Source organism: Harpia harpyja, chromosome 21 (assembly GCF_026419915.1).
Source record: "Harpia harpyja isolate bHarHar1 chromosome 21, bHarHar1 primary haplotype, whole genome shotgun sequence".
NCBI lineage: Eukaryota > Metazoa > Chordata > Aves > Accipitriformes > Accipitridae > Harpia > Harpia harpyja.
The window spans coordinates 349,095-372,488 of record NC_068960.1 but is presented as its reverse complement, the minus strand read 5'-3'; the positions used below and the strand labels follow the sequence as shown (position 1 = coordinate 372,488).

Below are 23,394 nucleotides of genomic sequence, written 5' to 3'. Positions count from 1 at the left end.
ACGCGCCGACGCCACCCGGCCGCGGCCCCGGCCCCTCTGCCGCGCAGCCGCCAGCCCCGCCAGGCCCACCGCGGCGGAGGAAGGGAGCGCGCGCGCGGTGGGGCGGGAGCACCTCGCCTCTCCCGCCAACGCCGCTTCCTCAGCCGCTGAGGCGGGGACGCGGGCGGGATCGGCACCGCCCCGCCACGCCCCCTCCGCGGCCCGCCCCCGAGGCCCGCCTAGGCCCGGCGGCGGTGCGCTGCTATGGCGGCGCCCGGCGGCAGGGAGGGCCCGGCCGCCGGCCCCGCGGCGGACGGCGCGCTGTGGGCGGAGGTGCGGGCGCTGCTGCCGGGCACCGAGGAGGGGCTGACCTTGGCGCTGAGCGGCGAGGTGGAGGACTGCATCCTGCCGCTGCTGCGGCGGGCCCGCGGGCTGCTCTACGGCGCGGCGGGCCGGCCCGGCGCGGCGGCGGCGGCGGCGGCCCTGCGGCGCCTGGGCGACGTCCTGCGCGACTACTCCTGGGAGAAGCTGAACGCGGGGCCGTGGCGAGAGGTCAGCAAGGCCTGGCGGCAGGTCTACGCCTACGGCTGTCTCTTCGGGGCGCTGGCCGAGGTCGCCGCCGGCCGCCCGCTGGCGCCCGCCGTCCGCCTCTGCGACATGGGGCTGCTCATGGGCGCCTCCGTCCTGGACAACGTCCTCGCCCGCCTCGTCCGCGTCCTGCAGGCGCGCCTGCCCCGCGGGAAGCGCCGCGCCGCGGCCGAGGGGAGCGCCAAGGTACCGCCCGCGGCCCTGAGGCGACCTGGCCCGCGCCGGCCCCCCCGCCCCCCTTGCCCTCGCGGCCCCGCCCCCGCGGGCTCCCCGCGAGCCTCCCCCCCCCCCCCCCCCCCCGTTTTTCCCCCCTTCCTCTCATTCTCCCGCCGCCGGGGGTCCCCCGGGCTCCCCCGTCCCCGTCGCCTGTTCCCCCACCACCGCCGCCCCGGGGCCGGCGTTCCCTGTCGTCCCTCCCTTCCCCTCCGGGAGTGCGCGGCCCGGCGGGGGGGGGCGGCCGCGGGGGCCTTCGCTAGCAGCTGTGGAAGGAGGATGTCTGTGTTCCAGAGGGTCCGGATTGACCCCCCTCCAGTGCCAGTTGTGCAGCCAGAAGATGAGCTTCCGCACCTTCACTGCCCTTCGCTGGAGCATTTCAGAGACAACTACCTCATTCCACAGAAGCCTGTGGTCTTAGAGGGGATTATGGACCACTGGCAGTGTATGAAGAAGTGGAGGTGAGAACGAAGAGTTTCTGCCCCCTCCTAGTAAGGGCGAGGATTGTTTTCTGTGTCAGGTATCTTGATGCTTAGTAGAGCAGCAGAAACCTTCACAGAAGATAGGTGCCATCGGCAGTGACTTTTGTTGGCAGCACCTTCCTGCTGCGGTGTTGTCTTTGCTCTGTAGAAGTTGCTCCATAAATGAGGGCAGCGCATCAAACCGTCCAGAGCATTGCACGGTAAGTGCTCCGGTGCACCGGGGAAACCCCGAGCTGGCCGGGACGGCGCTGGCAGGCAGCCCGCAGCCCTGCTTCCTGGGGCCGTGCCGGGGAGCGCTCTGGCGAATTGCTGACTGACACTGCGTTGCTCAGCTGGAAACTAGAGACGAGCTCGCGTTGCTAACTGTTCCGGTGAGCTGCTCACATCTGAAGTGGGTCTGTCAGACACAGATCAGCGATTTTTGTAGCTCGGAACTTGCTAATAATTAGTGCAATGGAAAGTGGGTTTCAGAGATGCGTAAGTGTGATCGGCTTTTTCATTCACAAGTACAAGCATTGATGTTTGTTCAGTGTTGTGTTTGAGCGTTGAGTTTCAGACGCTGCCATTCAGAAGCAACTAATAGCGTTGTGCCGCTTGTGTAATGTAAGCAATGGAGCCAGCATTTCCAATACTGAGAAGTGAACATTTGTGAGATAAAGCTCATGATTCCTTAGAGAAGGGGAAAAAACCCTCACGCTTAGTTTGAGCAACTGCTTTTGTTCTACAGCCAAGGGTAAAATTGACATTAACTGAAGACACTTGTTATTTCATAGGGGTTTTATTCTTTTTTGAGGGAAGGTACGCCACTGCTTAACTTCAGACCCTTAAAAAGATGAACTTGTCCATTTAGTTAATATCATCATCAATGGAGAGACGTATACCACCTGTCAAAGTAATTCCTCTGACTCTAACCAGGATGGATATTACTGGCACCTGTACACAGAATTTGGCACTGACAGAGAGCCGATCTAGCATTAATGAGGAAAAGATAAAACATTTTATTTAGCAAATGTGGCGGTAGGCAGCAAAAAGATTAGCTATCCCTCGGCAAGAGAGACCAACAGCTTAAATCTGCTCAGCTCATTAGGAAACAATAGTTAGCTGAGGTAAACAGGGGTTTAAAACAAAACAGACAATTGTGGCATAATATAAACACAAGCTTGACTGCATGTTTCCTTGCTGCTTGCATCCTTTTCTGCTGCCTTTTGTCTCTGGTTGGTTGGTTTTAGAGAGAAGAATCTCGTGGTAGTAGGGTTTTATTACTCTAAAAGATCGATTTTGATTGATTGCCTTACATTCAAAATTAGTAAGAAGAGCAGTATAAAAGGGTAATGGAACTTTCTTTATTTCAGCGTGGACTATTTTTGTCAAGTCGCAGGGTGCCGCACAGTCCCTGTGGAACTGGGTACCCGATACACAGATGAGGAATGGTCTCAGAAGCTCATGACTGTTAGTGACTTCATCAACCAGTATATTGTGAATGAGGTCTGTTGATTCTTGTTTTTTTGCATCTCCAAATACAGCAGTGTGTTACTGGTACAGAATTTCTGCTTAGAACAAACATGCCTAGAGCTGATGTCAAGGGAGAGGGGTATGCTATAAGCTCAACTCTGAATTAAAAGGTTTGACATTTTCAAGACCTGAAGCTACAAATAGTTACTGCAACAATAGCTAGGTTTGATTTTTATATATAATCAAATGTACAGCAGCTGGAATTTGATGAATAGATAGATAGCTTCTGCAGCAAAAGCCAGAATGGTGGAGACTAAGGATAAGGGATCCTCAGCCAGGAGTTTTGTTCCTCTTGATTATTAAGCTGCTTAGTGACATCTAGGATCAAGACCCAAATTCACATGCCACCAGGTAAAAAAAATAGAAAGTTGATTAGCAATTGAATGTCCTTTTACTTTCACAGGTGAGGGTCTGAAGCCCTCATTTCTGTTTCCTAGTCTTCTGGCAGGAAGGACCATGTGCCATTGCAAATTGGTCCACGGTGCAGCCTGGAACAGAATGTCAAGATACTTGCAGGGAGTGACGGTGAATTAGCCTGTGTACCAGCAGGGTCTAGCTATAAAGATGCACAGCGTTGTCACAGGATTGACAATAGAACTGTCGAGATTCCATAGGATTATAGCTAGGCTTCTTCCAGTAATTTAAGCTAGATAATTTGTTGATCGTGGGGATATATCTACACTCTTAAAATTTCAGTGTAGCTCTAAGTTACTATTTCAGAAGACCCCTTATACTAGTTAACTGTTAAAACAATTCTAGTACTATGAAATAGGACATTGGAAATGGATGTTACCTATAAGTAAATTAACTGACTGAGAAGTCTTACCCTTTATGTCACTATGCATTTTTTTTCTTTCTCTGCTGTAATTTCAGAACAGTGTGGGATACCTTGCCCAGCACCAGCTTTTTGATCAGGTAAAACTGAGTTAATGTCTTTATCTTTCTGCAGTCAAGCGTTCCCTTTGTAGCACAAGTCATCTCTGAGGATGTCAACTTTACTAGATGGAAGGGCATAGGGAGAATTCACAGTATTTCTTAAGCTTCTATTCCCATGATTTGAAGGAACAGGGGGAGGGGTTTATTCCATTGGCTGAAAGGCATGGAAACAAAACCCTTTCTCTTGGTGCTGTTTCGGTACAATGTAGCATATACTTATAGGGATATCACCTGGAAAGCAGCATTTCCCCAAAGAATATGTAAGTCAGGGAAGAGATTTGGACAGGAAACAGTCTCCGGTGGTGATATGTTCACCGTATTCTGAAACGTTGTTCCAGTTAACCAGAGATTAGGCTGCTGGGAGACGTAAAAAGGAATCTCACGGAGAAGCAAGCTCAGTGTATAAAAGATCATCTACTCCTTTTCCATGAAGAGCAAACCTGCTTATTCTTGGGGGTTTCTCTGGTTTCTGCTAAAGGAAAGGGTCTCTGAAGAATGAGAAACCCATTTCTCCCACCTCTCCTTCCAGCAGAATCTGCTAGCTAGGACAGAAAGTGTGAGGACATTTCCTGCAGATTCCTAGCAGTTCAGCTGCTTCCCTCCTGCCTTTGCTGGACAAGCAGGTCATTTGCTTTCTTTATGTCAAGCCTTGTTCCTCTGTTCTATGAATTACATACCTTTGGCAAGTCAGCACATGCCTTTTTTAATGTTTTATTTCTTTATGGGAGTAGATCCCAGAATTGAAAGAGGATATCAGTATCCCTGACTACTGCTGCCTGGGGGAAGGGGAAGAAGATGACATCACCATTAATGCTTGGTTTGGTCCAGAAGGCACTATCTCACCTCTTCATCAGGATCCCCAGCAAAATTTTTTAGCCCAGGTCTGTATTCTACTTGCTCTACACATGCCATTAATGCTATAGCTCAAAAAAATGGTTACGGTATGTAAGCATTGGAGACAAGGGTAGCAGGCAACTTGATGAACCATTGAAGGATAGAGACTATGCAGGTATTATTTTGCTATTCTATTGCATGTGTCACTACTGCAACTTAATGCTCAATGTAATCTTCTAGGCCACAAGCACATTTTATTAGTGTTATCATTACTAGTTTCTTCTTTTCTGTTCTATTAAGCTGTTCTTATCTCAACCCACGAGTTTTACTTCTTTTCCCGATTTTCTCCCCCATCCCACTGGGTGGGAAGGGAAGTGAGTGAGCGGCTGCGTGGTGCTTAGTTGCTGGCTGGGGTTAAACCATGACAATGACACAGAAATAAGAGCTAAAGGAGTATATGGAAGCTGAGCAGTCACTCTGTGTGGGTGCCTCTGCTTGCTGGTGTGAACTGCACTGAAGACTCAACCTCCTCCTTAGTTCTTCTAACTACTTTCTAGCTACCTAGAGCCCAAATAACATTGCATCAATTGGGTGCCTTAAACTTCGAATTTAAAATAATTTGGTTAAAGGCATTTCCTGGTACTTTGAATTCTTACCTGCTCCAAGGGAACAGGTACTTGAATTCCAATAGTCTGATTTAACTTTTTACTATACCAGTCTCTGTTTATTACTAACAAAGATAACAATGTTTCTGGTAATTGGGTATATTTTACTGTTAAATGCCAGCTATGGCTCACAGTTCCCAGTCATGTGCAGGTTAATGACAGATGGAAAACATTTATTGTAATGTGTACAGGTATTTGGAAGAAAGTATATCCGTCTATGTTCTCCACAAGATTCAGAAAACCTGTACCCACATGAAAGCCAAATTCTTCACAACACTAGTCAGGTAAATAGTTGCCTGAAATTTTAATATCAGTAATGTTACTTTATCAAATCATATTTAAGTAAAGACATTCTACTGATGATTGGTTTTGTTTTTTATAGGTTGACGTGGAAGATCCTGACTTAGTTAAGTTTCCCAATTTCAGAAAGGCCGCATTTCAGTCCTGTATTCTGATGCCAGGACAGGTTCTGTTTATTCCAGTTAAATATTGGCACTATGTACGATCGCTTGATATCAGCTTCTCTGTCAGTTTCTGGTGGTCATAGCTCTGAAGCACGCATAAAGTCTGTGAGCTTTGTAATAGGAATTAAAAATCAGAAAAAGTAGCATCTGGTATCTTCTCACAAGAGAATTCTTTTTAAGCATGAGAATGTTCTTCCCTGTCCAGGGGTTTGAGGTGGATTAAAAAAAACCCAAAAAACAACACACTCTTGCTTCAGCATGGTGAAAGAATCTGGATGGGTAAATGGAAAGAAGATGCTACAGCCACTTTATTTTTGTGGATGCTTCTAACATGAACTCCTCATAAAGAGCATCTGTTAGGCCATCATCTTGTATGTGTGTGTACATCTGAAACAGCTCTATCTACGGGCACTGCCAGGACTCTGCTTCAAACTGTATTTGGAACATCAGGTTGGTGTTATCTTCTATTTGGATTTAATAAGAGTAAAATTTGGGAGTTATGTAAACAATGAGGGATGGTGTTACCCAAACATTCAATGTGAAAGATACTAATCTCCTATATGGAGAAAGTTACTGGTGTTAAGGCCTAGGAACGTAATTGTAGTTAATCCATAGTTTAATTGCAGTTAAATAAACTGAAGCTTAATCATACTTTGCTTAACCATGAGCTGAACTGCTGATACTCTGCCTTGTGCAGCGTCACACATTTCTACCAAGGAAAAGATATGCTACCATTCCATTCTGGTAACTGGCAGTATCTAGTCCTTGTCTTTTTTTCAAGTCACTCTTAAAGGAAAAAGCATCCTTACATAAAACTGGCAAGGGAAGTGCTAACACTAAAAACTAAAAGAATCTGAAGATGGTAGTTTTTTTCACCACTTTGCAGGCAGAAGCTGGCATTGCCCCTAAAGTCTTGTTCTACTCCTTCCCAATCATTTTGACTATGGGAATATTCCTTCTCTTATTGAACACAGCTGCTCATGACCTGGCCTTATGTCAGATGAACTCTTCTGTGTCTAAGGGGGGACAAAAACCAAGCAAAAGTGCTAACTGAAAGTGTTCAGGCTCTAGCCCTAGATCAGATATTCAGCCAGCTGCCTCAGTGAGGAGATGTATTGGCTTTGTGTGGCAAGGTTTGGTAGTGGGGGGGGTTACAGGGGTGGCTTCTGTAAGAAGCTGCTGGAAGCTTCCCCTGTGTTCGAGAGAGCCCATACCAGCCGGCTCTAAGACGGACCCACCGCTGGCCAAGGCCGAGCCAATCAGCGATAGTGGTAACGCCTCTGTGATAACATTTTTAAGAAGGAAAAAAAGTTGGGACAGACAAAAAATGGCAGCCGGAGAGAGGAGTGAGAACATGTAAGAGAAATAACCCTGCGGACACCAAGGTCAGTGGAGAAGGAGGGGGAGGAGATGCTCCAGGCACTGGAGCAGAGATTCCCCTGCAGCCCGTGGTGAAGACCATGGTGAGGCAGGCTGTCCCCCTGCAGCCCATGGAGGTCCACGGTGGAGCAGATATCCACCTGCATCCCGTGGAGGACCCCACGCTGGAGCAGGTGGGTTCCCGAAGGGGGCTGTGACCCCATGGGAACCCTGCGCTGGAGCAGGCTCCTGGCAGGACCTGCGGAGAGAGGAGCCCATGGAGCAGGTTTTCTGGCAGGACTTGTGACCCCGTGGGGGACCCACGCTGGAGCAGTCTGTGCCTGAAGGACCGCACACTGTGGAAAGGACCCATGCTGGAGCAGTTCGTGAAGAACTGCAGCCCGTGGGAAGGACCCACGTTGGAAAAGTTTGTGGAGGACTGTCTCCCGTGGGTGGGACCCCATGCTGGAGCAGGGGAAGTGTGTTGAGTCCTCCCCCTGAGGAGGATGAAGCAGCAGAAAATAATGTGTGATGAACTGACTGTAAACCCCATCCCCGTCCCCCTGTGCCGCTGGGGGGTTGGTAGAGAATCCGGGAGGGAAGTTGTGCCTGGGAAGAAGGGAGGGGTGGAGGGAAGGTGTTCTGAGATTTGGTTTTATTTCTCATTACCCTACTCTGGTTGATTTGTAAATAAATTAATTTTTCCCAAGCTGAATCTGTTTTGCCCGTGACGGTAATTGGTGAGTGATCTCTCCTGTCCTTATCTTGACCCACGAGCTCTTTGTTATATTTTCTCTCCCCTGTCCAGCGGAGGAGGGGGAGTGATAGAACGGCTTTGGTGGGCACCTCAAGTGCTGCATGGATTTTTCACCTACTTGAAGCCCTGTTGCATTTTCATTTGTGTAACTGAAACTGTATGAATAGGGAACACTGTTGCTGAGAAAGGCTTCTGCTAATAGCACTCCTGCATAGATCAGCTTGCAGGACTGACTAAAAACACTTGCATCTTTCATTCCCAAACATGCACTGAGAGTCAGAACCCAAGAATATGGAGAACTACATAAACAAAACAGCCTCCAAGAGAGCTGTGCAGGCATAACTGTGAAGAAGGAGAACAGGAAGGTCAATGATTTTTTTTTGTAAGATTCTTTCATTCAGGATGTTGGTTTTATTGTAAAATCCTTAAAACTTCAGGAAAAAATAAGTACACTGAAAAACGCACTGTTACTAATGAATACAATACAGTCCAGCTATTCTGCGAGTGGGGAAAAAAGTTTTCACTGAAAGCGAGTTTTACTAGCATCGTCTAGTGCCAAGAATGAAGCTCTTCTCTGCTCTCCCTGTTTTTGATGGTGACTGGGTGTCTATCCGACTCATACCTGTAAACAAAACAAAAGGAAGGTTAATGAATGACACAAAAAAAGGATGATATTGTATAACCTCCAGATTTTTAAAATGCTTTATATATTCCTATGTTCCTGTTCAGAATGTCCAATTTCCCTGGCTAAATAGAGGAGTTCCAAAGAGATTGTGCTCCTCTTGGAAACTCAGTATTTGCAGAAGTTTTAGTGTCACGTGTTGTGTCTGTCCCCTACCTGCCCCACCCCATCCCCTGCAACACACTTTAATGATGTTAGAAACAATCTGCACAGGATCTGCTAGTGACCATAAGGCATAATCCTTGCACTTTCAGGGCTCAGTGTTGCCCATGTATGGTTTACTGTCTGAAACATACAACTGAAGTCAGAAATAACTGATATTCAGCTACAGTTATAAATAATACAGGCAGTGCTACTGAATATCAGTCCATTCTCTAGTATTATTACACTCAACTTTTTTTTTTTTTTCAAATAGGTTGCTTGGTACCTGGAATGTCACAAGACCAGAAATCATTACACTGCGGACAGCGTGGTTCAGTCTGAGCTCTGAAGTACTTTCTGACACAAGGTAAATGCATTCCAATTCCACAGGATTCACATACTTGGCTCTGAAATCAGAAGTGTTGATAAAAAAAAAAAAAAAAATCTTTCTAACCTGTCCTTCAGCTTAACGTAAAGTTGTTACAAAGGGCAGCAGATGTGCAGTGCTTTATTGCAAAGAATGGTTCACACAGTACAGTTGGTGGATACTCAAAAGTGAAAGGTGATAAATGATAAAAGGAGGCATTTTCCTGGAAGCTAGGAAATACTATTTCCCTATATGGACAAAATTTACCTTGAAAGACAAACAACACTGAGCTATTTGGGTGCAATAAAGGAAACCAATTGGGATGGAAAAAGTAACATGGAAGTATGTTAGTTGGGAAGACGAGAAGATGCAGGGTCAAGGAGCAAGAGAATGCTGTAGTTTTGGAATAGGAGTTCAGGCTGTAACCACTTATGCAAGACTAAACTGGTAACTTACCAGCTGTCAAAATACAGTGCTTTAGCATGCTATATATAAGCATACATGTTCATTCTGAAGTCCAAGACACAAACAATTCCCGAACCAAAATTCCAGGACCAAAGATGAATGTGTGTCACATGAAGACTGTTGTTTGTAAGGTCCAAATGTAAGATAGCTAACTCTTAACTGTTACGCCTATTTAAGGATAAGGGGTTCATCTCTAGCCTGCTGGCTTTGGAAAGCAAGACAGCACAATCATGTTCCTCATTGGGTGAGTTTGCTTTCTCCAAGTTTATACTTGGAGATACTGCTCCAAGACAAGTTTTCTTCCAAAGACAGAAGATAAAATACCTACACTGAAAAAAAAAAAAGGGAGGGGAGGCATGTTTATATACATGGGCACCATTACCAGATTACAAGACCAGAATTTTTCAGTGCCTGCCTAATTACTCAGAGTAAAGTATCACAAACTTCAGCTATGACCACATAAGTACATTGGCAGATACCTACTGAGGTAATAAAACAAACGTTACCTGGATGGCAAGGCTGTGACAGATGTTACACTTCCTTGCCACATCTTGGTAGTTGCTGAGAATGTATTGTTCCATCTCAATTATGCAGCGAGTATGCAGAGTATATTCTCCATTTCTCTAAGGAAACCAGTGGCAAGACTTAATTTAATTCCTTTTACCTTTTTTGACTTTTCTAACCATTTGACATCCACTTTTTTCTGCCATCATGAAACTAACATGCTGACACCAATATAAGGCAAAACTGAAATACTTTTGAAGTAGCAGAATTCACTTGTTTAGAGGATGAGAATCAAGATCTCACACCTTTAAGAGGCCTAGTCCTTAGAAGGTACAGATGAGCAAGCATGCTCTCCTTAAAGACATGCAGTTTTGGGACCCTCCATTTGCATGTTAGCAGAAATTCTACTGGCTTTCAGCAAAATCTAGGCATTTACTGCTTGAGGTATCTTTGAAAATTTCTGTTAAATCACTCTAACGTAAGTAAACATGTGGCAGCAGGTTGGAGTTCTATCTATGATGGAATGAATCCTGGAGAAAAGGGATTGAGGTCTCGCTTCTCTTGGCAAGCAACTGCAGTGTCCATGCAGCAAGCTAATCTCAATTTCTCCCTCGTGAAGTAAAGGAGATTTAGAAACAGGCACAGTGGCCCATGCATTTCTGGTACAGGAGTTTTCAACATGTTTGCCCTCGCTGCTTTCCAGGATATTCTAAATGTAACTACCAGCACTGATCGCCCTACAGCTCTTGTTCCAAGTTTAAGTATGCCATGCTGTTGCGTACAAAGGACGTCTGTACCTTGCAATGCAGGGCTGTACACACATACCCACCTAGCTCAGGTACAAGAAACTGAAACCACATTGACCTGTATAGACCTACCCAAGGACTTCTTGTAAATGTACTACCTCTTCTGCAAAAATCACTGCAGCAGCAATAAGCACAGGCCCCACAAAAACATTTTTGCCATCGTTCATTAAAGAACAGCTCCAGTTTCAGCCATCACATCCATAACAAAATAATAGCTGGACCTATTAAAATATGAACACTTGAAAAGACACAGCAGTTACCTCAGAGAGCCACTTATCCTCCACAAAAACTTTCAGCACTTGTTCCGCTTCCTTTTTCTTCATTTTCTTTGTCTTCAGTTGGTCAGTCAAGTTTAAAATATCTGTAGAAGAGGCAAAGCCATTTTCTGATAAGATGATTAGGTCCATCTACAGAAAGAAACATTTTCAACTATTAAAAAAACCATGCTATTAGATAGACACATCTTATAGTACAGTGCAGCTTTTTTACCATCCATACATGAGATACACTACAGTATATGGCTTGAACCAGGATTGTAGAACAAAGGCCAAAAGTTGAAACAGTCATTGTTAGCTTGACAGTTTTAATCTTTGCCAAGAAAACATTTCCACAAATAGAACTGAACAGTGCTGCCTAAATGAAGCTGCATTCAGGGACCCTTGAGCATACTTGGGGGTGACAGTTCTGTTGCTTTTTACCTGCTTTTTGTCAAGGTTCTTTTGAGGAAAAATCTCTGACTACTAAAGTAAGTTTGTCCACTGTGGAGTCATTAGTACTACGGAACCTACCTGGCACTTGAAGGTTGTAGCAATCACAACTGAAAATCCTGAAGGTGATTGTTTAACTAAAAGCAGATATGTCAAGTCACTAACTCCAAGGAGCACTCCCTTATTGCTGATTTCAGTTTACCAATAACTGACTTTCAACAGGGAATCATTACTTGCATATACTCCCATCCCCACCCTCCCATTCGATTTAGGATAAACTTAGGTAAGATGGCAACTAGTTCCTAAACAACATCTCCCTTCATTTCCATTTCCATTCATTTTAAGATGGTACCTTCACAAATAATGTGATTTACTAACTAATTACTGACATACTTACTGTTTTTCTGAACAATTCTAATTCATTTTCTGTATAGTCCGATGCCATTTTAGTTATTTCAGTTTCTGCCAAATTCACCTACAAAAAAAATACTTAAACTGAAATCAAAGTGCCTTTGTATTTCTACACCATAAATTGTAAAAGATCCTCTGGGCTAAAGAATACATCATCTTACAATTAACAGAAACATCATTTCTTTAAGTAGCATGAAAGTAGCTGTTCCTTAAAGATGGCACTCAATGGTTCTCAAGTCCCTTCTTTATAACCCCTGATCTTCCAGCCACATGTTCTCCATAGCTGCCTCTGCCCAGTCCAAGCTCTTAAACAACTCGGCCTCCCCGCTACAGAATTATATAGAATATTAGTTCTATATAGTAGAACTAATATATTACACCAGGATACTGTGCTGGACAGTAGCACTAACTATGTCATAATACACTTTTTTGTTTCTGTGAAGAACAGTCACCTATATTTCATATTCTTATTGCACATGCTGCTGCTATTTATTATTAGCTTAAGTTAATTGGCAAAATGACCCAGAAAGGTTAAAAGCAGCAGCTAATGTTAGAATACTTCCTGTATGGTCTTTTGAAATTACTATATGACCTTCCGTCTCTGACATGCACATTGCAGAACATCTAGGTAAATGTTTTATGGGCCATTCCTTAGCAACTGTTTTATGCTAGGTTGATTTTTGAGTAAGAGAAAAAGAAAACTAATGTTGGAGGGCTCTCTGTGTTTTCTAGTTTAAAAATGCATCTTGAGAAAGTCTCCTGTGAAAAAGAAATCTCACTTCAGCACTTAAGCAATGTTTATGCTAAATAAATCAGATGCTGCTGTAGTCCTTGCTGCCATGTTCCATGTCCACACACCTAGGCTGCTGGCAGTTTATCCTCCCACTTCCCTATTCTACAAGTAGCTTCTACAGCAGCTGTCAGCATAACAGTGGAACAGCCCCACATAAACCACACAAGACACTGCTAAGAGTAAGAAGCCTACTGGCACATGCAGCCTTCAGTTCTAGATTCTCTCTGTTTTCTCTAAATATCAGTTCTATTATACTGTAGGAAAAGGACCCTAAGGTAAGTCAATCTAACATCCAACGATGGCAGTTAGGGCAGCCTTATGTTTATTATGCACACATACAGCTAGATTTTTTTTGCCCATTTACAACTGGAAGGTGTGCAGACCTTTTACGGGCACGTTATTCAAAGGTTAATTTTAAGTTGGAGACAGGGAGGCTGAGGCTCCCTCTGCCATCCATGCGCTGGTCATGAGAAGCCAAACCACGCGATGGCAGCACATCACATACTTACTAAAGCATAATGTGCTCTCCCATCACCTTCTGACATTCCTTTCCGGATCTGCATAAACAAAGGCTGTAGATGGCTGTTAATGGTACTGATGAAATCATCCAGTTTATCATGTGCGTAGTAGACTGAAGATAAGAAAAAGCACATACTCAGAAAACCCAAACAACTACAGATCAGGCAGATCTTTTTATGTTTTATCTGCTGAAACATTTTTTTCCTAGGTAAAAGAGCTAAATGTTAGTGAGGCAGAATTCAAATAGATCTGCTACATTCAGCAGACATATAATTTTCTTGTGCTGCTGACTACTAGCCTTCAGAGAAGCTCTGCTCCTTCAAAGTCAGAGTTTAGAGAGAGAGAGTCCAGACATTCTGCCTCGCTGTATGGAACCCACCGCATTAATCCATTAATTACAGTGACTTGAACTAAGTTTAACTGAAAATAAAACATGACCAGGAAAAATTATTATGCACAATACAAAAATATACTTGCATGCTTTTGTTTACACACAAGGGATTCCTTGTTTCTTTGTGTTCTGTTTCACAAATTAATGGCATGTAAATGATCAAGTTACATACCAGAAAACTTAAATTCTAGCATTGTAGAAATACAGGTAATATCTTGTGTCATGTTCTACAAACAAATACTAGCAGAAGTTCTATCATAGGCATAATCAAGATGGACTTTGGAGTCATTCTGTAGAAGCATGTGCTATGGCTTTTGCTTGCACAGCAACAGCACACGCCCTCAGGAGTTTCCATCCAAACCAAAATGATGTCAGTGGCAAAACTCCCGTTGACTTCAGCAGGCTAGTGTTAAGTAACAGCTTATAACTTTAGAAAAATAATACTCAAAATACTCAAAAATACTACCAGTTATCACTAACTTAATACTATTCTCAGTTACAAAAGGCAATCACTTGTGTAACAGCATCAGACAGAGGTCCCACTCTCAAAACCCCACTATACTTTATAGCGTAGCACAATGCAAAAACATAAGTCACAGGAGGCTCCTGCCCAGAAAGTTTGTGATTCTGATATGTAAGACTCCTTAAGTGAAAAAAAAAACAACAAACAGCAATAGCAATAATAAAGTAAGTATAATATTAAAGTAAGTATAATTTTGTCAAATTGTCATGCCACCTGCCTGGCACCTGTCAGCAGGAAACACTCCACACACATCAAAGCCAGTGAGCATTAGTGACAAATCTCAAAGAGGGCAACAGAAGAATATTCTTTTGTACAACAGCTCTAACATTTTAATGTGAGATGAATGGCTGCTCTAGTAGATCCTGTGAAAAAAAGGGATATAAACTCTCCATAAAAAAAGAACGGGGGACAGACCACACCAAAAGCTGCACTTAACAATTTTAACATCTAAAAAGTTGGTCAATTTACAATTCCAGACTCAGAAGAAATGATAAATGCCCTTTACTATTTGCAAAAGATTTAACTTACCTCTCTGAAACAGTTCTTGTACAGGCAGCCATAGCAAATGATCGGATAGAAACAGGTTATTCAAATACATTACTACTGAAAAACAAGTTATTTACTGTCAACAGATTTGATGAGAAATTAGATAAACTAATGTGATCTTCATTCAGTAGGTATCCACAATCTTTGTAGGTACAGGAATCTCTTTGTCCTTTTTTCTTCTGGTAAAAATCTCTCAGAGGTGTCAATACTACTTTGAAAGACTGTATTTAAGAAGACCTTGTTGTAACATCAGTATGTGAGATGCATTCTAGAGCCAGGACTACCCTACTTCCAAAATACTGGATTAAACTGTTTGAAAAGTCTTAATTTTCAATAACTTCCCCTGTAAAATGTAGTACCTTAAAAAAAAAAAAAAACAAAACCAAAAACCTCAAAAAACTAAGACTTAGTTACAATTTCTGTAAATTATTTTTTGTAACAGAAAATAAATAATTTCCTTCTCTAGGGCATAAAATGCAATCTCAACTAATACTGTACTGTATCACAGATCTACTTACTGTAATGTGTTTTCAGTCAAATAAAAATTAAAGCAAATTGCTATTCCAGTACCCAATTATGAACACAACGAAGTTCTTCATAGCATTTAAAACCAAGTATATGCAGGAACCAGGTATTATTCTGTCAATAAACAATTCTCAGCCTTGAACACTTAATAAAGATAGCGTGTGACAGCATTAGAAAGAGAGCTCATTATGTGTTACCCTGAGAACACTGCTTGGGAGCCTTTTCTTTTAGAATAAATTCTTTCAGTTCAATGACAGATAGCAGATGAGCAAATAGGAAACAGTGAACAGTAAATAAATGGAACACAAATACTCTGGGGTTTGGGGTGGGGTTTTTTCCCCTAAATTTAAACAAATTCTTAATAATAAATATTTTCCACAGAAAAGCTGAACAAATCCCTCACTGAAGATAAAGCAGAGGTGTTCAGAGAAACCGGAAACTTTTCTGAATGTGCCTGTATGCAAACTACGAACAGCAGATTGCATAACAAACAAACTTACACTCTTGGTTAACTATCCCTTTTCAATAGGCACTGTTTTAAATTTTCTTGCTTAAAGACAAGCGAACAACAGGAATCTTTATTACTTAGATTAGCCTGAGATGCCACAGCTTCATGATAAATTTAAAAATATACTAGCACCATTATAAAATTCTAGCTCCCATGTTTACAGCAAAAGCCTACAAATAAGCTGAGTGAATGCTTGCTTTAAAATAGAAGAGATTGGACCTTTACTCATATAAAACCTAAACACATAGTTTTATCTATGTATTTCAGCTTCCATGTTCTCTGTAAACAGAAGATTAAGTACAATTCTAGTCTGCAAGGCAGCATTATGAAAATGTCATGTTTTTCTTCTACTTTGATGACACTGAGCAGATGTAATATAAGCTACTGACGACCGGTGTTGATATTTATGGCTGATTTTCAAGACCAAACTGTATTTAAAAAACTAGTAACTATACAACAGCTTTTGGCATAGAGTTAATAAGTTTGCAAACTTCAGAATTCAACAAAAAACTAGAACAAATCATGAAGAATAACATGACAAATTACTTTGGATTTTAAGTCACTGGTGCTCAGTTTTCATTTCACAGAAGAATAAAAGAAGAGTAAAACATTCAGAAAAGTTTATTTCTTTAAGGAAAAAAACGTGGTGGAGTTTGGGGGGGGGTGTCCCCCATTTTCTTCAGTTACTCTCCTAGTACCATGACGATTAATATAATAAGAAGCTCCCTATCAGGATTTGAAAATGCTGCCATCTAACTTTATTATAGCTAGAAAAAACTGAAGCAACAGGACCATTACTGGTAAGAGAATCTAAAAGCTTGTTTTACAAAGTTCTTTAAAAATGAAACATTCTTAATTACACTTCGCAGCAACATGTTGTACAATACCTTTTTTTTTTTTTTTCTGTTTAACAACATCAAAACCAAGCCAGAACACTTCCTTGTATTAGCACAAGGTATTATACATAAATACATAAAACCAGGCAATCCCTGTCTCGGGGAGCTTAATGATGTTTGAACTATGGACTAGACTACGTCATTCACTGTTGAATTTTTTATATGTATCCTGCTTTACATTATTTTAAACTCTCATGAAACCATTCACATTAACCCTCTTTCTACACGTACATCTATGACAGCTGTTTCAGCCTTCCCATGAAAAACAGAATCACTGGGAAGAAAATAAAGTTGCTGCTTATAGTAGCATACTGCAACACAACAATCTAGACCAAAACCAATCAGACTACAAAGGAGTTTAGGCAAGGAAAATAGTTACTCAAACAGCACAGGTGGATTTTCACCAGCACTGCAGTGTTGATACATTTGAAAAGTTCTAATGAACTTCAATGAGGACTCACAGCCAAGACTTCAGTTTTAAAGTGTAACCACTAGGCCACCAACACCGACACTCTGCTATAATGCTGGTTCAGTACAACTTGAGACTGACATATCCCATCTTTTTGCAGTCTTCTTAACACAGGGAGTACTGAATTTTGACCCAAGGCATATAGTCAGTCTTCATTACCAGAACATCTAAATGAGTACATTTTATGTTTCAATCCAGCTACAAGGCATCTGATATGCAGCAAAAAATATTTAGCAGAAAATATGGGCTGCATTACATGGGACACAAAAATAGATTACTTCGTTCTGACCTTAAATTCTATGGATAATTAGATACAAATCCACAGTAAAAACAGCAGAGTCCCTGTAGAGTGGGTAGCATTGACAAGAAACAAGAATACTACTAAGCCTGGCAGGAGCATGGCTTCCAGAACTACTAATAGGCAATATGATGCAGGTGAGATGGGAGGAAGTACAGCCATCGACCAGAAAACCTCATCTCATCCTCACCAAAACGTTTCCTCAGCATTCACTTCTCCCACAACATGCAAGAAAAATAACTGAAGTGCATTTACTTAAAAGCGTTCACTACACTATAGCAAAGTACTGCTGAGGAATTGTGTGATCTCACTGTCTATACTCCCACTGATCTTCCCCAGTCCCTTTTCTGTCAGTGCTTTGTGATATTCTTCATTGTCTACACAAAAATGCCTAGCTTGAGGAGCCAAGAGCCATGTTTTATTTTTCTAGTTTTGACATATTTGATGCACTACAAAGCGAAATACCAAAACAACAGTACAGTGGATTTTTCTGTTGTTTTGCAATGCAAACACTTCTATGATAAAACAGATGGTTATCTGCAAATTCCACCACAGATAAGAAAAATTCCCCTAAGCTCTAGCTGAACTTTGCAGACAAGATATAAGCATAATGAGCACACTGGGTCACACACAGGAGCAGCTGCTGGGGCTCTTCCTAGAATACTAAATATTAAAAGACATACAAAAGATGTAAAGCAAAAATACTTGTCTATTCTATGAATCCCTGTTTCTCTTATATAGTTTATTTAGTGCGTCTTTCAACAGCCAAGCATGAAATGTATTATGCTTAAGAAATTGGTATGACTGTAGACTAAAGTGGCACTAATGGTTATTTTCTTCTGAGTTCAGATACCAAACCAGTGAAACAAAATACAAAACATAGTTAGTCAAAAGCCAGTCTGATACAATGAACATTAATGAATGGTTAACCAGTACACTCCTTCTGTACATCCAAATAGGCAGGAAAAAAGCAGTTTTCTCACATTCTTCTATTTTTCTAAACATCCTTTCATATATGGACTGTATCAGCCATTTTTCTCATGAACTGCACTGTTACTTAACATAGAGTTACATTTTATAATTAATTTTATAAATATTACCTAATATAGTCCTTCAGTAAATACGGCCATTGGTTTGAAAGGCAACCTGATTTTGTCCTTCCAAATCATCCTTAGGTTCATCAAAAATACAGCAAAAGAAAATATATCTGTGTTTTTCTGTTAATCTTCTGGCCTTGAAGAACGTTGCAAGGAAAACACTTGTGAACGACCATGTCTTTGGAAAATAAAATGCTGGTCACGAAAATACCCAATATTGTTATATTTAAATACTCATCAAATTAAGATGTGCTGAATCCAAGAAAAAATAGATAAACTCGGAAATCTATCAAAGGATAGAGAGCACATGAATCTCAATATTTATGCCGTGATCTGTTTAAAAAAAAAAAAAAAAAAAAGTCATTCTATTAGAGAGAGAAATGTGTTTTCCAGGAGAGGGGCACTGTATTTCCAGCTGTACTATTTAGAGTAATGTAAACCCAGAGCTTCAGTTATTAAAGAACTTCAGCTGGCTTGGAAGACAGCAGGAAAAATAACTACAAACTCTCCTATTTTTACTGTTTCCTGATTTCAGGCTGGGGTCAGGGTCAGAATAATAGTCTATGTATTGTCTTGTAAAGGGATCCAACAATAGCCAACTCAGATACTACCATTTCCCTGACTACACAAACAAAGGAGAAGCCAGCTTGCACCCACAGACAACACACAAAGCCACCCCAGAAAGGATGCTGAGAATGTTGTGGCACCTTAGCTATTCTATAATGCTAGAGATCTGCAAGATGTCTTTAACTTTGCACTTAAGTTTTTACTATAATGTGTTTCATAACTGGAGAAGCCATAACACAATGCAGACAGAAACAGCATGCACTAAGGGATTCCAGTAAAAAAGTATTAGCAATTGTAAGAACCTTCCTTGACAAGCCTGCAATTTGTATCCTAACTGAATTGTACACTTTCTAGTGGTCCTACACAGCACTTTGATAGACGTTTGGAGCTTCTCCTTCAGAGCTGCATGCAGATTTTAGCCTAGACACTTGTCTGCTAACATGAAGCATGCAGGTGATACACGAAAAGTAAAAAGGTACCTCCTGGCCAAAAGGCTTAGGATTTTGAAATAAACCAGAACAAGAGAATATGCCAAACACCAGGAGGGAAAAGTTTTCAGATCACTTTGCTCAGAGGCTGCACAGGCTGGTTACTATATGACTTGACTTCACTTGATGCAGCTCTTTTATCCTTTTGTATTTAAGGAAACCAATGTCATGGATAGGAGACAGCCTTGTTATGTAATGCTTACAACCTGCAAGAGAAAGGGATTAATTCAAATAAGCTAGTTTTAGTAGCATTAGCTTTGATCTGATTTGAAAATTATTGTTCAGATTACAGTAAGCAGTATTAAGATGTATCTGAAGAAAACTACATCAAAATCAGAACTTCATCTAGAAACAGTCCAGTCAGGCTGAGCATAAAAATGCTATTGCCACGATCTCGTAAATTGTGATACTGTTAACTTTGCCCCTAACAAGAACGGGGTTGTCAAATCGCCAGTTCTTTTGCTCATAAAACAAATGTGTTCCATTCAGTGAGTCAAGTTCAACATCCTTTTGCCTCCCAACATGACAAAAAGCTTTCCTAGGTAGAGCATTTGATAAAACTTTAACAGTTAAAACTCCCACACTGTATCTGTGTAATTTCACAAACTTTTCCACTGCACATCAACGGTCACTATGCAGAAAAAATATCAAGTACTTGGTAGGTAGGCAGCAGTTGCAACGGAGCCATTTTTTTCTAAATCCTTCTATTAAATAAACGTTCCTAATGAATAGTAACTCTGTCAGTTCTTACTGCAGTACCGCTCACTGATCCTGCATACTGAAAACACAATCTAGCTGTGAAGTTTTTTTTCCTTAAGGTTCTTTGTTCTTAACACACAATAAACTCATTCTAGTCATGCTATTGGCTTAGGCCATCTCTAGCATTTATGATAAATTCTTTTACAAATCACAGCGGCTTGGTTCTCACAAATACAGGAGTCAACCTGTAAAAAGCAACGTTATTTTTCCACGCTTCCATTTTTTCAGTTGGAAATTTGGGCAGGTGATGAAATAAGCTCCTTTGGCTCTGGAGAGTTTGCAAACCTATGGAGTCTGTTTGACTCCTTTTAACTAAGGAAAATACATAAATAGTGCCATCACCCAGAAAAGACTCCACTTGTGGCAACAAAGCAAGATGGAGTTCACAACAGGTTGTGTGCATCAGCGACTACGGTCCCCTCTCTCTTAACACAGAGAAAGAATAGTTAGCAATGCTGATGCTAAAGTTATCATCCCGGTTAGCCACCGGCAACTGAATAGTTCTGTTCCCCTGCAGTTACTGCTTCAGCTCTCAACAGTCACACAGATATCCTGAACTGACTAAACCCTTCAAGTAACTGTTAAGGTGGCTTTTATTGTTAAAGTCGTAAATACTAGAGAACTAGAAAATAACTCGAGACATACATTCAGCGCATATTAGATCTCAGAACGTGTACTTTAAACAACATTTGCTGGAGTTATCTGCCTTCCAATAGTAATGGTTTAAAATCACTGATTTGAACAGCATTTGGGTATTTCCTTTTAAGTGACACTTTTTGTTCTTACACATTCCTTGTCCTTTTCAATTTTGTTCATAAATGAGGGAAAGATGAAAATAGAGGAATTTTATTCTTTTACTATCTTCAGGGAACCAGCAACTGGCACATCTAATACCTACTGATTAACTAGTGCTAAACACATTGTTCATTACAGCTTTATTTGGGTTTGTGCCCAGCACATTTGCAAAATTAGTGAAGATGAAATTCAGATCTCTGATCTGTAAGCAGATCTCGGAAAAATCCTTATCGAGTTGAGTACACATGTCTGTACTATTTAAGTTTGAACATCAACTTCAAACAGATTTGATAGTATGCAACCAAATTTTTGTTACATGTGCCCTAAAATTCAGCTTGGTATAGCACATATTAAAACTAACCAGCTGACCGTGTAATCGGTCAGATGTGACAGATTTACTCAAGATAGGTAACAGCATATGCTTCATATATTCCAAAGGAAATCTTTCCAATTAGGTATGAAGAAAAACATTCTGGAAATTTCAGCACTATCCGTGTCAAAAGTTTGGTTTTTTTTTTTAAATGTATAACCTATAAAAAACATCTTTGCTAAAATAAAAAGTGCTCTGTATGAGTCTGACCTGATTAAAACTTAAGCTTCCTCATTGCTGTGTTATTTTATCTTTAGGAAAGAGAGAGAACAGTCACATCATTCAGTTTTTAAACTTTTTTTTACATGGTGTATGGTCTTCAGAAATCTAATTGTTTGTAAGCTGCAGCAGGAAAAAAAAAAGTAGTTCTTCCATCTCCCTGCTTTTTCTCTGAAAAAGACACACACCTTTATGGATTTCACAGCAGCGCCTGTGTAATTTCCTAGCCTCTGATCCTTCCATTATCCCATGAGACATCAGGACCTGCAAGAACCGCCGATGAGCATCAGTCATCTGAGCTGCCATTGCAGTATTCCACCAGGCTTCAAATGCTGCAAGAGGTGCAAGCTGGAATTAACACACGTGTTCACGCAAATTAAAAATACACTGTCCAAGCATACGTAAGATTTCAATTAAACTCTCTAACATTGCATCAGGGAAAAAAAGGCAGATCCCCCAGGTTGTGCTCAGAATACGGACAGTGACTAACTCCAAGGTTCTAGGAGAAGGATGCAAAAGATAAAACTCCAACTAATTTCAGCTACAGAATAAAACAACGAAGGCATTGTGCTATCGTACCCCCAAACAGAAAATAGTAGGGTTGTACGTGTAACAATCGACAGAACAAAATCCTCCTCCAAACGTTCTGAAGAGCATTAGAACCAAAGAAAGGCATCTCAGGAAATTCCTTGGCCACTGCAGCCAAACAATCCTTAACCGTCCACGAGAAAAAAGAGGTTTCCAGGCTCCCAAACTCATCCAGGCCAAAGGACCGCATGACGGACCAAACCAAGAAACGCCGCCGTGCGCTGACGTTCTCGACGCCTCGCACCCCGCCTCCGCCCCGCACGCCGGCGGTCGCCGACCAGCAGGCCCGAGCCGGCCAGCCCGCCCCGGGGCCGCCGCCCTCCGCCGCTCCCGCCCGCCCAGGCCGCCGCCGGCGTGGGGGACGTGCCGAGGCGGGCGCGCCGCCGGGCCGCAGCGCGCTGGGAGCTGCCCACGGGAAAACGTGAAGCGGCTCCCGCGTCAGCGCGCTGAACTCGCGACAGAGCGACCGGCGGCCTCCGGCCGGGCTCCGGCCTGCCCCGGCGGCCGCCGCCGCCGCTCGCTCCACCCTTGGGCCGCAGACCCGCCGGCGAAGCCACGGGCAGCCGTCCGAGAAACGGCCCTCTCCCCGCCGCCCCGCCAAGGCCTACGTACCCCTCGGCCTCCGGCCGCTCGGGCCCCCCCGCCCCGCTTCGCCCCCCCAGGCCGCCTCACCCGCCGGCCTCCGGCGCCGCTGCAACCCCGCTGCTCGACAGCTCGGCGATCGCTGCGACCGCCTGCTATCGATCGGCTCGGCAGCGGGCCGGGCCGGGGCCCGGCAGTGCCCGCCCCTCGCTAGTGCGGCGGCCCCGCCCCGCGGCCGAGGGGGCGGGGGTGGGGCAGACCCGCCCCCTGGCGGGGGGCGGGGAACGGGACACACGCCCCGCCCCCCCGCCTGTTTTGCACCGTCCCGAGGCGGCCGGCGCGCCTGGTGCCGGGGTGGCGGCAGAGACGGGCGCTCCCCACGGCTCCGGCGGAGGTGGGCCTGGCTGAGCCCCGGCCGGGCGCCGTGGCGTTCGTGCCCCCGCGGTCCCGCCGAAAGCTCCGGCGGTGCGGCGGCTGCTCCTCCCCGCCACGGCTTCGCGAGCAGCCGGGCTGGGCCCCGCCTGCCCGCTGTCCCGCGCGGGGCCGTCGCGCCTGCTCGGCCGCCTCCGCCCCGCGTAGGCGGTGCCGC

The 23,394-nt window shown here is 43.2% G+C and overlaps 2 protein-coding genes and 1 long non-coding RNA gene across 4 annotated transcripts; 2 read left to right on the top strand and 1 right to left on the bottom strand.

Annotated features, from left to right (window-relative positions):
* The first annotated feature begins 220 nt into the window (after positions 1 to 220).
* KDM8 (lysine demethylase 8) lies at positions 221 to 5,918 on the top strand. The gene is made up of 7 exons (XM_052772465.1): positions 221 to 753; positions 1,075 to 1,241; positions 2,615 to 2,747; positions 3,648 to 3,689; positions 4,442 to 4,591; positions 5,401 to 5,493; positions 5,592 to 5,918. The coding sequence occupies exons 1-7, from the start codon at positions 244 to 246 to the stop codon at positions 5,754 to 5,756; spliced, it is 1,260 nt and encodes a 419-aa protein (XP_052628425.1). The 5' UTR covers positions 221 to 243; the 3' UTR covers positions 5,757 to 5,918.
* A 1,964-nt stretch (positions 5,919 to 7,882) lies between these two features.
* LOC128134589 (uncharacterized) lies at positions 7,883 to 14,507 on the top strand. Its single transcript, XR_008232789.1, has 2 exons — positions 7,883 to 8,154; positions 8,887 to 14,507. It is a non-coding gene; the product is annotated as an uncharacterized LOC128134589 (long non-coding RNA).
* On the bottom strand, positions 8,160 to 23,020 carry NSMCE1 (NSE1 homolog, SMC5-SMC6 complex component). Of its 2 annotated transcripts, XM_052772466.1 has the most exons (9): positions 22,900 to 23,020; positions 21,824 to 21,967; positions 14,627 to 14,641; positions 13,175 to 13,296; positions 11,859 to 11,936; positions 11,015 to 11,161; positions 9,951 to 10,067; positions 8,899 to 9,019; positions 8,160 to 8,411 (listed from the first exon to the last, which is right to left on the bottom strand). In XM_052772466.1, exons 2-9 carry the CDS (start codon positions 21,939 to 21,941, stop codon positions 8,329 to 8,331), a joined length of 801 nt encoding a protein of 266 aa, XP_052628426.1. In that variant the 5' UTR covers positions 21,942 to 21,967; positions 22,900 to 23,020; the 3' UTR covers positions 8,160 to 8,328. The 2 variants fall into 2 exon arrangements, with proteins under 2 accessions (XP_052628426.1, XP_052628427.1); XM_052772467.1 differs by lacking the exon at positions 14,627 to 14,641 and having other exon boundaries at positions 22,896 to 23,020.
* Positions 23,021 to 23,394: the final 374 nt, after the last annotated feature.